The sequence below is a fragment of the Poecilia formosa genome, unplaced genomic scaffold (genome assembly GCF_000485575.1).
Source record: "Poecilia formosa unplaced genomic scaffold, Poecilia_formosa-5.1.2 Scaffold3, whole genome shotgun sequence".
Taxonomy (NCBI): domain Eukaryota; kingdom Metazoa; phylum Chordata; class Actinopteri; order Cyprinodontiformes; family Poeciliidae; genus Poecilia; species Poecilia formosa.
The window spans coordinates 6,599,743-6,616,869 of NW_006799942.1; the positions used below are offsets into that span (position 1 = coordinate 6,599,743).

At 41.1% G+C, this 17,127-nt stretch overlaps 1 protein-coding gene across 1 annotated transcript in view; it reads left to right on the forward strand.

The window, feature by feature from the left end:
- The window catches only part of ephb4a (eph receptor B4a), a 63,053-nt gene that overhangs the window by 34,359 nt on the left and 11,567 nt on the right, over positions 1-17,127 (forward strand). Inside the window, exons 2-5 of the mRNA XM_007557484.2 lie at positions 6,674-6,744; positions 9,239-9,526; positions 11,587-11,977; positions 14,810-14,962. Coding sequence (XP_007557546.1) covers positions 6,674-6,744; positions 9,239-9,526; positions 11,587-11,977; positions 14,810-14,962 — 903 coding nt within the window. The remainder of the gene's footprint in view (positions 1-6,673; positions 6,745-9,238; positions 9,527-11,586; positions 11,978-14,809; positions 14,963-17,127) is intronic.

The window sequence follows — 17,127 nt, forward strand, 5'->3', positions numbered from 1 at the left end:
GATAATGGTTGCTGTTTTATATTCCGTCTCTGCTTCCCTGCGTGTTGATTTCCATTGCCTTCTTTGAAGAACAGCAGACATATCAAAATACATACGGTGTTAATATCAAAACAAAAACGGTAATCGTTGCTAATAAGTTTTTCTCTTGTATGTTTTGTTCAGGCGGCAGTGGTGAGAGCACAAAAAAAATGTTATGGACGCAAATATGATCCTCGGATTCGTATTTCATCAGCCTTTCCCTGTGTGTGCCTTGTATTGATTATGGTCATTTGTGGGCAGAAATGGCACAAAAGCTTCTGTCAGTCACACGTTTTCTGGGTAAATGTAAAATGAAAGGAAAGTACAAGGTGTTCAGACGTACGTGGTAGCAGCCTGGCTCTCCATTAGCCGGCCATTCTCGATGTCGAGAGTAATATTGTTAAAACCCACTGCAGCTCATCAATATTTTTAAACATTCCCCCTGTTTTTTTCAAGTCCTCTGACATCTTTTTCCCTTCTCGAATTCCTCCTTGTCATTATCCCCCCCGTCTCTGTTTCTCTATAGGTGCATGAGGGTAATTGGCACTGTGTTTCTTTAATTAAAATGAGGTCTAATTGTAGCTGAAGCAGGCCAAATGTTCGTAGGCCTATAATTTCCCTATCACACTCCAGAGACACAGAGAGTGGAAAACGGGCAGGGAGAAGGCATGTCAAGAAGAAATTAACATGCAAGTTAAGAACAGTAGATGTTATTAAAAGAAGAGTTTCATGTCAAATGGGTCAGGTTTTGCATTTCTGAAGAGATTTGTTTACTGCGTCTTCGGTGCTGGGGGAATTCCTTCTCACAGATTTCTTCTGTTTTTGCTTTTTTTTCTTTTTTAATCACACTTCACTGTTTCAAATCAACAAGAACATTTTAACACCAGACGAGACACTCCAAGTAAATGTGCTAATCAATTTTTAAATTATGATTTAGTTTTTTAATACAGCTATCCAAACCAACCTCATTGTGTGTTTAAATATAAATTTATATACCTGTGATTAACCCAGTATCACCAGACCGTATTACTGGCAGTCATGGAAGTGATTTACAGATCTGTTTCTTGGTGATGTCTTTTTTTTTTTTTTTTTTACATCTCAAGACACTAAAGATTCATGTCTAAGTCAGAAACTGGTTTTGATACAAAGTCCAACCTTAAATGACAATTGTACATACCGATTAATACCCAAAGAAATGCATAACATAATCATCAAACAATGTTAAATAAATGTTCTTATTGCACACAATATTATTATTTCTTCCCATGTGTTTATAGAGTCACTATTAGCTTGGTTAGCTAGTGTGTAGTTTGCACCTCTATGGTAACTTCTCTTTTAAACAAGTATTACCTAAATAACAGTAAATATTTTATTAATGGTATTTTAAACTGTAAGAATGGTTTGATAGAAAATTTTGAATGTTTTAACATTATCAAAACTGACACTAGTGACTGGCCCTTCCCTACTATGCAGACTTGTAAAAAAACATCACTACAGTAGAACCTGTCTGACAGCATGAAGCATGAACACTCTCTGAAAGCGACACCCATAATGCCCTAATCGTTTGCCAAAAAACAATTTGCTCATCTACAACTTTTAGAAAAATATTCTTTCTGGTTGGTGTACGTTTGTGAAAGACTGAAGCCCTGTTCACATGGGAATGTTGTTTTTAACTAAACCAGGAAAGTTAATGACTGTTTATGCCTCACATCCACACACAAACAACAGTGTATGTGATACAGAACGTTATTTTCTTTATTAAACGGATTCCAGAGTAAAAAGTAGTTCCCTAGCATATTCATCTGGACGATGCAAATCCGTCCCTTGTGAAAACACTGGCTGATTAGTCCAACCTCTAACCCGACATATAACCCCAAACACGTTATACATAACAGCAACAATGGCGAATTACATGTTTGTAATGTTGCAGAACTTCATTAATCAACTTCAAGAAATCCTGTGTATCCGGTGCCATTTAACTCACACTTTTTATTTTTGTTTTGCTTCACCTGTGTTCATCGAAAACCACTTGTAGGCATCTGGCGTGTATCTCCAGCGGTCATCAGGCGAGAGGCGGGGTACGCCCTGTGCAGGTCGCCAGTCCGTCACAGGCAACACGGAGACAAACCAAGCATGCACTCACACCTAAAAACAATTTAGAGACACCGATTAACCTTAATGGCAATGGTTAATGTGGCTCTGGTGTAAAGCTCTGAGTGGTCACTAACCAGCATTTTAACAGTCCATTTAACATTTAAAACCCCTGGTGGTTTAGCTAGCTTTTTCCATAGTAAATGAACTTATCTGAAAAGTGCAGAACTCAGGTTGTCTTGTTTTGATTCTAAGGGGAATGTACTTTTTATATTCTTGTCTTGTAATGAAAACCCAATACGATTTCTCTTTGTTTTTGCATAATTAAAATAAAGCTATCACTGCCAGCTGTGATATCAAACCCACCAGCTTCTCAGTTTCTCCTCTATTGAAGAAAAATTGGCTTGGGCCCACATGTAATAGTTTTCCACCATTGTAATTCAAAGCTCCGACGTAGTCTCCCCGCTTGCGCCTGCATCAGTTTAGACTTCTCGAGTGTCTCTTAATGTTGACAGTTGTCCTGTAATTACTGTACAATCGCTTGTTTTGGGTGTTAAATGCGGCCAGATGACGAGTTTCCATTGTTCCAACGTTTTCTTGCACCCGGGGCAGTTTTCCGGCAGTGGGTGGCCGCCACAGTCGAAAGAATGCGGGGGGAAAAGCCGGCTTCCTCTTACCAGGGCTTAACGCCGTGTTTGCTCCAGTGAAAGGCATGGCCGTGCAAGCACATAATAGAAGCCCTGGCTGTCTCATAGAAACACTCGCGCTCACGCATCCTGCCTCATAAAGCTTAATGATAGAGCAGTGATAAACAGTGATTACTGTACCTGCGGGGTGGGTTGTTTCTTTTCCACCCCCTAATGAACACCGAGGCAGGTGTGCATCCAAAGACAGAGTCAAGGGGTGTCCGCCCAGTGAGGTTTGAGGTGGTGAAGTGTAGTGTTTTGTTGTTTTTTTTATAAGTATGCAGTAGAGACCTCAAAGTAGAGTATATGCAAGGAAAACACCGAACTGAAATCTGTCACCCAATTATCCTCTTTACCCACCTCGCCGTCGTTCTCTCTGCTTTCTGCAGACTCGCCTTTCTTCCTCTTCTGTGGCTGTTTTAAAGTAGTTGGGCTTCTGTGGTTTTGTAGAAAAGAGGCTTTAAGGCATGCATGTTGCTGTTCGTTCGTAAAAACCAACACACACAGCGAGGGAAACGAAAGAAGCAGGTATTACAGAAGGAAGAATCAGTGATTAGAGTCCAATCTCATGTAGCCTTTTACCCCGTGGTGTGATTCTATGACAGACCTGCAGCATATGCAGCCCTGTAAGCATGATTAGCGACTCTGTGTCATTGCTTTCGTTCGCAGGGTACCTGAGACAGCCCGGTTAACTGGTGTGGATGGAAAAATGTCACTGAGGTGGAATGCAGAGAGCTGGATGTACGTAATGCAGGCTGCGTGCGGTGGGGAGAGAGGAGTATAGAGATGGATTGCCTCTATTTTTGAAGTCTTGTTGTGAAAAATGCATGACACCAGAACAAGTACAATTGTGATTTACTGTCAGGATTAAATAATCATTTCCCGTGTCCTTCACCGTTATTGACACGCCTGGTAAAGACGTGCATAGACCTAAATTAAATTGTGTGTATGGAGTCTTTGTGATTTTAAAATGTTAGTCTGCTGCAGAGAGAGAACAGCTTTTCGGATTTTCTTTGGGATCTCTCTTCTGTTTTCCCAACTGTGTGTGGGAGGAAGATGTACCTGGGTATTTGTCCAGCCTTGTTTGGCAAATTCAAGCAGGTAGCAATTTTATTCATGCCATTTCCTGACTCATAAAGACCAGCACTGCATGCATCTTGTTTACCTGCCTTTCTCAGTCTTCCACACTTTAAAGAGTGTAAGAGAAAATTGAACTCTGTCACGTAAAACTTGGACGTTTGACTGCATAATAATAGGAAAACACGATGCTACCAAATTGTGTTGATGGGTAATCGTTTATCTTTATCGTGGAAATTTTCTTCATTCTGTGATAAAGATAATAAACTCTTAATAGATTGTAAAACCCCAAAATGCTCAGTTTTGTTGGGATTGCTACTTATGTGTATGTCCACTGTGTTCAGTGCTAGCCTGAATAAATGCCACATTTATATTTAAAAATCAGATTAAAGTCAACTATTGCTTACAGCTTGGCAGTGCGCTTGCAGTTCCTAACATAATTATTATAGTGGGCCATCTAGGTAATTAAGTTTTATTCTAAAGCAATATTTGTTTTTGTGACACAACACTGTGTATTTGCCACGTTTACAGATTTTTGTCTCACTTAAATGCTTCGTGTGCAGCTCTAACAGGAAGTCATGGATTTAAAACAAAAAAACAAAAAAGAACCTTGGCTTACAAAAATAAAGTTTAGTTCAGAAATGAGTCATCTTACATGAATTCGTAGAGGTTCCACCGATTACAGCAGCACTCGTTGTGTAAAACAAACATTTCACTGTATGTATTCCCCCCCCCACCAAATAAAGGCTGTCAAATTTATGGTTTGGTTATCTTCATTTCTCAGTGTGAGATGTTGTAAAAGATGAATTTATTTCAGGGCTTTTCACACATCTATATCAGAGGTGTCGATAATTGTCAGGGGCGCAATAAAACAAGTGTGGAAAAACAGTGAAATTGAAAAGTATTTATGGCTGACATTACCTATTGTCTGCTTAATACACTGCTCTTTTTCCTGGGAAATAGTTCAGTTGCTGCTGTGCAAGACGGCTTTATTTGGTGTATTGATTCATTTTTAATGACGCATTATCATTGCCTTGAAGGATGAGAAAAGTGAAAGAGAGGCCTGGATGTGTTTCTGTGTTTAGCCAGAACTCCAGAATCTGAATACGCCTTTATGTTTGGTCGAGTCCAACGCCGAAGGCACTGTTCTCCAGCCACGCATGCAAACTCCTTGATATTGGAGCCTGATAATTAAATGACAGTTATTTTATTTTAATTATCAGCTTGAAACAGCATCTGTCTTGATCCAACGGCAACTGACAAATTTATCTGAGTGAAAGGTCATTTTCTGCTTTTTTTTTTTTTTTTAATTATTATTATCTACTTATCATGCTTCCAGCGTATTTTATTTGGGGTAAAGGTTTAAGTGCTGACTAAGGCTTCCTCCTACTTCACAAAGCACCACAAAGTTGCGGTATGTGTGCTGCTGTTATTTTTATGAAGTGCTACTAATGGTTTTAGGTGAGAATAGTTGTGCAAAATATTCTCAAGTACTGTGCGCTCTTGGTGTATCCTCGGCTTAATACACTATGCAGGCATTAATGACTTTGGCAGCAGAGTTTATCACACTGGAAGTCGCAGCCATCCGTCTGTGAATGTGGCATGAAAAATATTTCACTTGCAAGTCATTTTCTATACTGTAGGCTGCAACTAATGATTCCCTTTTTTTAATATTGTTTAATCTGTCGTTTTGAAAATAAATGAACAGCACTGTAAGGAAGAGCCGAAAGCTATTTCTTTACAAATTAGAATGTTTTTTTATTAAAGAAGCAAAAAACCAAAAGGTGTTGTTGAGTTTAGGTTTCCTACATGTTTAATGTGACATTAGAAGCCAAAACTGAGATAGTATATCAATAAAACAGTTTTTTTTAAATACAGAGGTAGATTTAGTGTTTTATAGGAGTGTCTCTGTGCTGAGCGTTGTTTTGTGGGGTTATGAGATGCCGACTTCACTATCGGGCCATATATACGTAACCTAATTCAACACAGAACCCTAATAACCTCAATGATAAACCTGCAGCTCCCCCAGAATCAATTTTCATGGAGGTGCTCTCCTTGATCAGAAGCGCATTAAATCTTGTTTATTGGTTAAAAGCAAACTGCCCCGGCCTATGAAATAGGCTCCCTCGGAGAACAGGTAAGGTCCTAAAAGCCAGCGTGTGACAGAAACCTCTCCCCATCAGTGTAAATACCAGTCCGGGTGTGCCGACACGGCCGGGAGGAAAACAGATGAGAAGAACCGAGCGCGTGGCTCGCGTTACAGGCGGTTCAGGTCTCGGGTTTTATTGGGATACTGAATCTTTGCAGAGCAGCACAGACTGTTTGGGACTTGGCTGCATGCCTCTCAAAAGCAAACCAAAAAAAATCAATCCCATTGTAATCACAGATTGTGACCGGAAGGGCTTAAATCTCGGTACGTGTGTGTGTGTGCGCGTGTGTGTGTGTGCTTTCCACGGAGAAACGCAGGCTCCTCACTCCGGGTTCAGCGTGACCACAGGCACAGCAGGCCGCTGGGAACAGAGGGGGACGTAGGGGAATAAAAACAAACATTAGAGTAAAGACAATTTTGAGGCTAGTGGGAATGTTGTGTTGATGTAATTGACTGGTGAAACTCCATCTTCCGCCCTAATCCTAGTATAAGCCGCGGCTCGTACTTGGCAGAGAACTTGGGACTTGAAATATGTTCCCTCTGTCGTTTTGATTTGTTTCTCTGCATGTAAATCAGTTTTATACGTGTCATTTGTACATTTCACGCTGCTTATAGTTTTGTGGGGTTTTTATTTTCTTTCGTCTTTTCGCAGAGGTCCTGATGAACACCAAGAGCGAGACGTCGGATCTCAAATGGACCATCTTCTCCCAAGACAAATCCGAGGTATGTAACCCCGCCGTCGCCCTGCTATGTACATTTCAACACGACCCCAGCGGTGAGTGCGGATCTTCGGCCTCCAGCGGTTTCTTTGTTACTTTCGGTCATAAACAAATTCCTTGTGCAGCCACTGACAGACTAAAGGAAACATCAGTCTGAATGTGCCGTTTCAGTATATGAAAAGCAGATGCTTTGATATATCCCATCAACCTTGGAGTCGCAGTGACTGGCTGCCCACAGTTTTGGATCCCCCCGCCAGAAAAAGACATATTTGTAATTCGATCAGTTGAAGAGTGGTTGCAGCGGTTCGCTTGCCAGCAGCGTCTGTGGCCATAACTGCTCGACTCGTTGATGCCTCTGAAGAAAACCAGTCAGATTTATGCTGGTGGATGTGGGGGGGGGATGGAAGACGGGGTAAGCCTGTTCTTTTGATTGAGACGGAAACCAACAACATGCTGACAACCTCCAAATAGTTCACACAGTTATTATCATGTGAAGCGGCTCATCAAAAAGCCTCATGTTGACAGAGACGTGGCAGCTTTCTGTTCGGTTTTTTTTAAGGTTACATCAGCATTAAAGACGACAAAACAGTGATTTAGGTAGTAATGACAAACAGGAGCCAGAGATATGCCACATGTTGTCTGCATCAAAGGGTGTGGGCATCAGAGGGTTACCATATGGCTCTTTATTTTTAGTATTAAAGGAAAAGGAAGAGGATACTCTTCAATGTAGCAGATGGAGACATAATTCCATTCCTGTTATATGTTTTCTGTTGCTTTATTTGAAAAGTGATACCAGAGAAATTCGATTAGATTCAAGCGAATCTCCCGTGCAACGACTTCATGGAAAAAGTAGTTTTAATCATATTATCAGTATAAATCCACTGTTTAACTCTGTAGTCTTCTAAAATACGTCTGAACTCTGTCACTGCATGACACATAGTCAGTGAGGACATTAATTAATTAGTTAGAAAAAGATCACACAGTAATGTCTAAACAATTGTTTTATTTGTTTTACCTTAAAGAGTTTCTTTCAGATACAGCATGTTTCATGTATCCAGATCAAGATTTGGATATTTTCTCAATCCAGAACTTTCCATTTCTTATTTCTCAGCCGTTGCTTGGTGCAGTTAAATATATTTTCAGTCATTGTCACATTGCACCGTTCAATATTTTCCAGATAATCTCAACAAGCACAGCAGGGTTCCTGGTGAATCTTGTCTTGCTGCACCCCTCAAACCATGACACTTCCACCTACATGCTTTACTAAACCGGTATTTTGTCGACCATTTTCCATAAAATAAAAAAGGTAATTTCCAGTCACTTTTGAGACCTCTTTAAATCCCTTACAAGACATAAGTTGCTACAATCTTCTTTCCTGCGGCCTCGAACAGCTCGTTAAGTCTCTGCGTTGTGCTCACTGTCACCTTAAATTTAGGAACTCACCTTACTAAACGTCTAAGCAAACTCCCTTCAAAATGCTGAGCAGCGCTCATTATGTGCTCTTGATGTGTGTGATTTTCAGCCATTTCAAGCCTAAATTGTGGGGCTGTTCTCATTTTTTCCTGTCTAAAAATCGCCTCTTTTAACTACACTTCATAATAAACAGATCTTTCCTTTTAGTTTAAATTGTTTGGTTATGTTACTCTCTAAAGACATTTTAAAATTGGCTAGCAGTCTTAATTTTTTTGCATGACTATATTTCCTACAGTGTTTAGGCTTTTTTTTTTTTTTTTTTTTTTGATCTGGAGGGAGTTTCTTCCTTTAAGTGGTTTAGACCTGCCTGTGAGTGCTTTCCTCTCATTCAGACCAACATTCTGCCTCCCTCCGCAAATCATGTGCAAATGGATTTTTAAAGATTTACATATTTACATAACCGAATTTCTGAGCCTCGCGTTTAAGCAAATCTGCTAAATTTCGCCTCAAGTATGTTAATTTCTTTCTTGATTTGCGCTCCTGGGAACGCGGCGATGGTGAACATGTTTGCTGTTGTCTCAGAAGTCAAACATTAAAGCATTTCGCCGTTGTGGCTGGCTCCCGAACAAATGAAGACTTCTGAGGAGAGGTTTTGCCTGTTACACACTCGTGATTATGTTTTAGTCTATAAATGTGTTTGCGGTGTGAAATCTCTGTCTTGGATGCTACGGGAAGCAGTGTGCCTTGTTTGACAAGTGAGACTTGGATTCCCACAAGCTGCGATGCAGCTCAGTGGGAAGAATGATTTAACAACCCAATTTCAAATTTAGGCTGCATCAACATCCACAGCAGGCCAGATTTTTCCCTCAGGTCTCCGGCAGGTGTAGCACAGAGGAGCCAGAAAAGATGTGCAGCCTGACTTGGATTAGTGTAGATTTTATTATGACCAGTTATGTAAACACCACTTTTTTTTCTTTTTTTTTTTTAAACCTGCTCACTGGTTTTCTGGGTCAGAGCATGTTTTTTTTTATTATTTTATTTTATTTTTTCTAACACTGTGTTTGACAACCTTTTGTTCTCTTCAGTCTCAGTGGGAGGAAGTGAGCGGTTTGGATGAGGAGAACAACAGCGTGAGGACCTTTCAGATCTGCCAGCTGGAAAGCTCGTCCAGCCAGTGGCTGCGCAGCGGCTTCATCCAGAGACGAAGCGCCTCTCAGGTTTACGTGGAGCTGCGTTTCACCATGATGGAGTGTTCGTCCAGGAGCACGCACCACCGCAGCTGCAAAGAAACTTTTAACCTTTACTACTACCAGGCGGACTCCAACGAGGCCACGGCCACGTACCCGCCCTGGATGGAGAACCCTTACACTAAGGTACGCACACAGTTTCATTTTCAGAAAACTTAGAAATTCCTGTTTTCTTGTAGAAAAGCGTTTTTGAAAAATCTGTGGTCAGGGTAGAATAACTCAATCCAGGTTTGAACTGGTAATGGTATTTCTCAACTAATATGAAGGTTTTATTTATTTCAAAAATGTGTTTTTTAATCATTCATTGTAGGATAACAAACATCCAGCTTGACTCGACGATTTAGATTTTGAACTTGGATGATAAATGTGAGGATTCCTTTGACACTTTTTCTTAACTCCCAGTGGGAAGATAAGAGCAGTTCAGACAGTGAAAGCCACAGGTCTTTCACTGTCTGAAAGACAGCCATATTGGATGCTAATCCAGCATCCAATATGGCTGCCACACTTATAAAATCCCATGAAAGTTGTAGACAGAAACCGTTTATTATCACTTCTCGCATATTAGATCTTATTAGACCAGAAGAATGGTACTGTTCATCCTCTATGGTGATTTAGAGTTTGATCGCAGAAAGTGGAAAGAAATACACTGGGATTGGCTCTTATTACTAGAAGTTGGCAGTAAAACAGGAACCAAATCATTCCCAGCTCTGAGCTCTGAAGCTGAATGTGCCAAACAATCAGTCAAGTTTTTTTAAAACTTTGAAGTAGGCCTTTAGTTTGGCACCAACGTTGGACCCTCCAAAGTGTGCACCACGGTCACAATTTACAAACTAAAAGAAGCATCATTATGATAATATAACACGTTAGAATTAGGTGCTTGTTTAATGCCAATGGCCAGAATGTTCTGTTTCTAAGTTCCTTCAGCTGATTGGATCATTGACTTTTCAGCCTTAGTTAGCATGTTGCGGCAGTACAAAGGAGTGGCTCCCTTTTTGTGGTTCAAAATCTCATTACATCCCGGAGATGCACGTTTTAACTAATAATAATTTAAACACGCCATTCCTGTGTTTTCTTGAGATCCAATCATATTAATTTGTGGAATCAATGAAGCCCACAGCAGTTTGTTTAACTGGCTTTTATTACCAAGCACCAGCGGAGGACTTTAGCATCTTTTAGCTTGCCAGCCAATCCATAAAAAGTTTTATATTTTAAAAGCATATACACGAATGCTTGACGTTCACAAGCAGAAGACAGGAATTATTGATCGCTATTAAATCACTAAGAGCATTTCCCAGTCTCGCAACAAGTTGTGCTTGAAGCTTAATATAACAAACACGAAGCCAGGCAATGAGGTGTTAACAACAACTCGGTGACTCAGTTGCATAATGTTAGCTATTATCCTAACAGAGTAAAAAATAAAATAAAGAGGCTTAAAGAATATAATGGTTTGTTTTTACTCTTAAATCTTCATGGACAAAAATGTTTCCAACTCTGGACAGCTGATGATTTATACATTTCTTTGTGTTTTTGTATCCTTTTATTTTTTCTTGAGTAATACGCAGTGTGCGTATTATAAATGATTGCTTTTTATTGTCAGAAAAACACGTTCTTAGACAAATTCCTTTTGTTTCTGTATCCATTTGGCTTAGTTTTGTTTATTTTACAGGGCATGCACCAGTTTGTGGAAATAAAAGAAACTTCCTGTACTTACATAATTCATTTCTTTAGACATGTGGTCACTCTTATTCCTTGTCCAAACTAGGTCATGGCCCTAAGGAAACAAGCACTGTTTTAAGTCCCTCCTTGTCTCCGTGTTGAATCTGTTTCCTATCTTCCCTATTTTTTCAAACATCTACAGTCTTACTCAAAAGTATTTTTACTCCTTGAACCTTCCACAAACTTTGCCATGTTTCTGATGACATATTAATTATGATTAATTACTTCCAAGTCTGCAGATTCGGCCTCAAAGTGTATTGTAACATGTACGGTTGCCAGGAGGGCTATGAATCAGTCTAAAATCTCTGTGGTCTGTTTGGGAAAATCTTCGGGCTTTTGAATGATTTACGACGTCTGTTTAATCGGCTAAACAGTCTGACACGTGCGAAGTTACCAGTGGCTGGTTTTTCAGCTCCGTTCTCTGGAATCCGGCCCTTACGTAATATCTTTTCTCCTTCTTCCTGCCTTAGGTGGACACAGTGGCTGCAGACTTTCTCCTGAGGAAGGGCGGGGAGCGGAAATTCAACGTGAAGACCCTGAGGCTGGGCCCGCTAACCAAGAGGGGCTTCTACTTGGCCTTTCAGTCTCAGGGCGCCTGCATGGCTCTGCTTTCTGTCAGGGTGTTCTTCAAGAAGTGTCCTCCCCTCGTCAGCATGCTCTCGTCTTTCCTGGAGACAGTCCCCCGTTATTTAGTGCAGGAGGCGCAGGGTTCGTGCGTGGAGCACGCCTCCCTGCAGGGGCCCCGGCCCCGACCCCCTAAGCTGTTCTGCGGCGAAGACGGCCAGTGGGTGGGGCAGCCGACAACTTCCTGCGCTTGTCTACCTGGATTTGAGCCGGTGGAGATGCAGACCCGCTGCGCAGGTGAGACGCCAGATAAAAAAAACAAAAAAACAAACATGCATATTCTGGCAGACAAAACGGGGGGCGGGGGGCGCATACATGTTTGAGAGGAAGTAAAAGACGAAGGAAGCTAATGAGGCAGGGCAACGACCATGACACTGTGGGGACAGTGGGAAAGGTCGACTTGAGCTTCACTCATCTCTGAAAAGGAAGAGCAGGGTCAAAGGTGTCCTGCTGCGGCAGCTCTGGGTTCAGCTCACAATAGAAGGAGCTCATGAGGAGCTCAGAAGTCGGGGGCGGGGGAGGCGACACGTGAAGGTGGCGCTCCGGGTAAAGATTGTATCAGTTTGAGAACATCAAAGCAAAGCACACAAGAAAAGAAGGAAGAAGCAGAGTAATTCTCTGAGGAGCTGTGCAGCAGCCTCCGTCTAATGAGTCCAATTAACATGCCTCGTACGCAAACACTCCCGACGTGCGCGCTTAGCACATCCCACCGCCGCGGACAAACGCGCAGCGCGACGAACAAAGAAGCACAAGAAGGAGCGGCGCATTTTCTCCAGAAAAGCGTGCTTCTTGCTGCATGCTTGTGAAAGCAGGATTCGGCTTGATCTCTGTGGGAGGTATAATGATTTCATTAAAAAAAAAGGAATAACTTCTAACATTATGTTTCTGGTGAAGTGCCATTTGCAGCATTCTGTCACAGAGGAAAGCTGTGAGGGAAAAACACTCACTAGGCCATAAAAGGAAATTGCCTCCACGGAGAGATTGGACAGTTAATTTGCTTCATACGCGGGTCATTTTCTCAAAATGAAATTGACACCTAGCTTTGAAATCATAATCGTTTCGCTGTTCCTGGGACAATACGTATAGATTCAGGCTCAATTCAACCTCCAGAACTTCGGAATGCCGTCAAAATGATTTAGCGTTATCAGGAAGCTTGAGCAGAATGTTTAAGCTTTGTCGTGGGAGTGAGCCTTTAACCGTGTTTTTATACGACTTCTTCGGACCGTTACGCGGCCCTAAAGGCTGGCGTAGCCATGCCACAGTGCAAATAACCGGATTGAAAATCCTCACTCTGTTGAAATCCACCAGCTGCACACACTTTTTCAATAAACGTTATGTCCTCTAACTGATTCTTCAATCCTTCTGCTATTTTATCCTTGCAGAAATCAAAAATGTTCACCTCTTTCATGAGATGAAACCTCTGCCTTTTGCTCTTTTTTCCCCTCCCCCACCACTTTGAGCTGGAAACACCATTCAGACTTTAAACATGTCACACGGCATGATGTACACCAAAAGCTTCAGCTGTTAATGCTTTTTTTATGGGCTGTATAAAATCAGTGTCATTTTTCAAGTATTTGATCAAATGCAGCTTTTTTCCACCTAAAACATCGACGTGACACGACCCACTCTACCGTTAGAGCTACGTTCCTACAGTCCACAATTTCTGCCTTCAGCCTTTTCCTAATGCTACACCTTTAACAATACACCAAAAGTTTATATGTCAGAAGGAAGAGAAATGAATAACGGGAACAGCGTCGTAGGGAATTTGAGCTAAATGCGTCGGAAGCAAGTAAATCAATTCCTAAAGGTCTAGTTTTGAAAGAAGTAAATAATTATTTACTGCTGTTATTTGCTGCTGTGCTCATATTTTCATTTAAAACTATTTTCTTCTGATTAAGTTTTGCAAGGAGTCAACCTTCTCTGCTAACTTGACACATACATTCAGTCAACAAACATACATTGCTAAAGTTAGTCTTTCCTAAACAATGTCAGTCAACAAATTTTTTATTCTAGTCCTTTTGGCTGCACACTGGTGTTAGAACAGTTTTAACTGAATACGTTAACTCTCCGAGTCGCTGCATTCTCACACGCTAAAAATTGTTCTCACATGTGGGAAAGTTCCTGCGGCAGAATGTCAGTCAGAGGCCCGTCGACCCCGGGAGTCGCGTCACTTCTCACCGGAAACAGTGTTATAATTGGTGTGAACGTTTATTGTTTTAAATCTTCTGTACTTGAGCTGCCACTCTGAGTGTAAACACCGTGACCGCATGTGGCGTCACGGTGACCGCCTCATTCACATGCTGGCCGAAGCTCCGTTAGCCCGCTGAACCCGACGCGGTTCAAACTCACAGTTTTTCTGCGGCGTTTTGAAAAGAACAGAAAAGGAAATCTTATTTTTCTTATTGTCTATGCAATAGATTCCTAAAAGTAAGATGCTACATGTAGGGACATCCATCCATCCCTCCTTCCACGCATTCATTGTTGGAAAAGCCCACTTGGATAAACGGCGAGAGCTGGCACCTCCACTAATCTTAGGTTCAGTTTCTTTGACACAATCGACTTGGCTCAGTTCTGTTTTTATGTTTTACTTTCAGGAGTACAGAATAGTTTTTTATTTACGTAAAAAAAAAACAGACTCAACAATATGAGAATCAGTAAACACAGGTGGTGTTGTTTTTCTCTTTGCTCTCACAAAGACTCTAAAAATATGTGGCGTCATTATTGGAACACAGACCAGGTAAAGCCGGTGATGGGCAGATGTCACAGACAGACAGGTTATTTGCACTAAATTGACTATTAGCATCAGCCTCATTATGGTGATTGTTTCAATTTATGACTCTCATTACACAATTGTCTATCAATCTGAAACCATCTGCCACCGTGGGTACAGTGGGAGGAGAAAAAAATAACGGATGTGTTGGCAAATTGAGTTTGACCGAGGTCCGTCGAGGACACGGCGAATGTGACAATTTTGCATAATGCACTTTGATGATGAAAGTCGTGTCTGAAGTTGGTGGAGGAAAAATTTATAATCTCTTCTCATTTAATCTCCCACTCTGTCATCTTCAGCCTGTCCCGTGGGTCAGTTCAAGTCGGGCACAGAGGGACGCTGCAGAGACTGTCCAGAATACAGCCAGGCCCCCAACGGGGGGTCGGCGACGTGTGCGTGTCGCTCCGGATACCTACGTGCGGAGTCCGACCCTGCAGAAAGCCCTTGCTCCAGTAAGTCCACATTAATCAGTCGTTAATCCACCGCTGTGGTGTCGGTGCTAAGCAACCGCGTCGTCTACTCCCTTGTTCTCGCCGTTTAACTTCCCCTGCCCGTCCTCACTTTGTTTTTTTTTTTGACACCTCTGGTGTTATTTCCCTCTTTTCTCTGGTTTTCTTCAGCCAGCCTTCCCTAAGCTTCTCAGTGGGCTTTGAGATGCATGTCTTTTGTGACAGGCGGCTGGGGGTTGAGGTTTTTCTGCTTAAGTGAGGTACTGATAGTCTGAAGTGACACCTCCATGTCGATTCAGGAATTTCAATTCAGACAGGTTTCGGATGTGTGAATGGGAAGCACTTTTAGTAATTAGGTGCACTGTGTGGAGATGACCGTGAAGAGGATGTGGGAGAGAAATGAGTGTCACGTTTTTGACTCGCTCTGTTTTCTGCAGGTGTGACGTAAATTCCCACCAAATAAGTACACACTAATTTTTACACCAGCAGCGATAAATTTAATTACAAAAGCCCTTATCTCACTTATTTATCGTTTCATTTAGCTGTTTATAATATATTCTATTTTTTTTCACTTGATTGCCTGCAAATCTTTATTACATATTTTTTAATTTGTATGCTAAATTCCTAGCCAGTCATTACAAATACAGTGCTGTAGAAAAGTATTTTCCTCCTCTTCCCCCTGCAGATTTCTTTTGTTTTTGCTTCATTACCCTAAAGCGTTTCATACCATCAGATTTTATTATCAAAGGTAAGCTGAGTAAATACAAATTGCAGTTTTCAAACGGGAGAAAAAGCCATCCAAACCAATCTGGTCCTGTGGGGAAGAGGAACTGTCCCGTAACCCCGACTACTGGTTGTGGCAACAAGTAAACCTTTTACGATGCTTATACTTCTGTTCGTCATTTCCAGAATATTTTTTGGATATCATCAAGATGTTTTTTTCTCTTTCTTTTTTTTTTTTTTTTTGGGTCAGCAGTGATTTTTACCATCTGACTCTGCCTTTGATGCCTTTATTGTGTTTACCTTAACTAAGGTAAGAGAGTCTCCAGAGCTTTAGGCGCCGTACTGGGTTCATCCTGGATCAGCAGCAGATTGGTTTTTCCCTCCCTGCTCCATGTTTTCTCCATTTGTGCATAATGGCTCTTACTGTGGTCCACTGCAATCCCAGACTGTTAGAAAAAATTATTTTAAACATTTTTTTTCCCCCAGATTGGTAAATATTTAATGATGTAGTTTCTCTTTTGTTACTGAATTTCTTTAGATCGGGGCTTGATGTTTTGGTATTTGACATCTTTTAATCTAGTTCCTGTTTCAAACAATGTTTTATTTTAATGATTTCTTTATTCTAAACCTCTGCCAGTGATCAGACCTGAATATAAAAATTCAACCAAAGGTTGAAGGTAATCAAGGATAATTGATCATTTAGCAAAAAGGAAGAGAATTACGTTTTCCTCATTGGACATAGTTGGTCGAACATCTTTATTCCCTCATTATTTCAAATTATCAGTTAAAAATTAATTGTTTATATCCTCAGATTAGTCCTTGTCTGATTGTTTGGTTGACAAATGTTTAGTTTTGTTTTACAGTCTTTCATGAAAACAATTGCCAAATATGAAGAAATGTGTCAATCGAATGTATTCCAAGTTCCTACAATCCCTTATTGGGTGTGATGTTGTCCCACTTTGGTTTTTAATGAAGAGCACTATTAGCGCTGAAATCACCCGCAGACTCGGTGACAAAGCTCTGTCTCTTTGGCAGGAAGTGATACTGATTCACAGAGCCTGAGTGGTCTCTCTGTTTAAGTTATGCTTGGCTTGAGGCAGTAGCTATCTCCTTACAATTTTCAGACGGCGATCATTATCGCCGCGCCTCAGACGAACCTAATTGCACCAGTTGAGTTCTGCAAAACACGCTCCCGCTGTGATGCAAAGTCACTGCAAGAGTATTGTTCTGCTTCGTGACTGAATGAAAATGTTGCCAGCTTTTAACGCAAAAAAAAATGTAAACAAGTGGCCTGTGTGGGTCACGAGAAAGATGTGAGCAGAGGACATGAGTGCACTCCTGTTGTTTCACTGGCATTGAGTGGCACTTTAAAATTAAATATGATTTTGACCTTTTTGTAAAACAATTCAGCATGCAGAATAACTACTTGTGTTTTGCAAAGATTT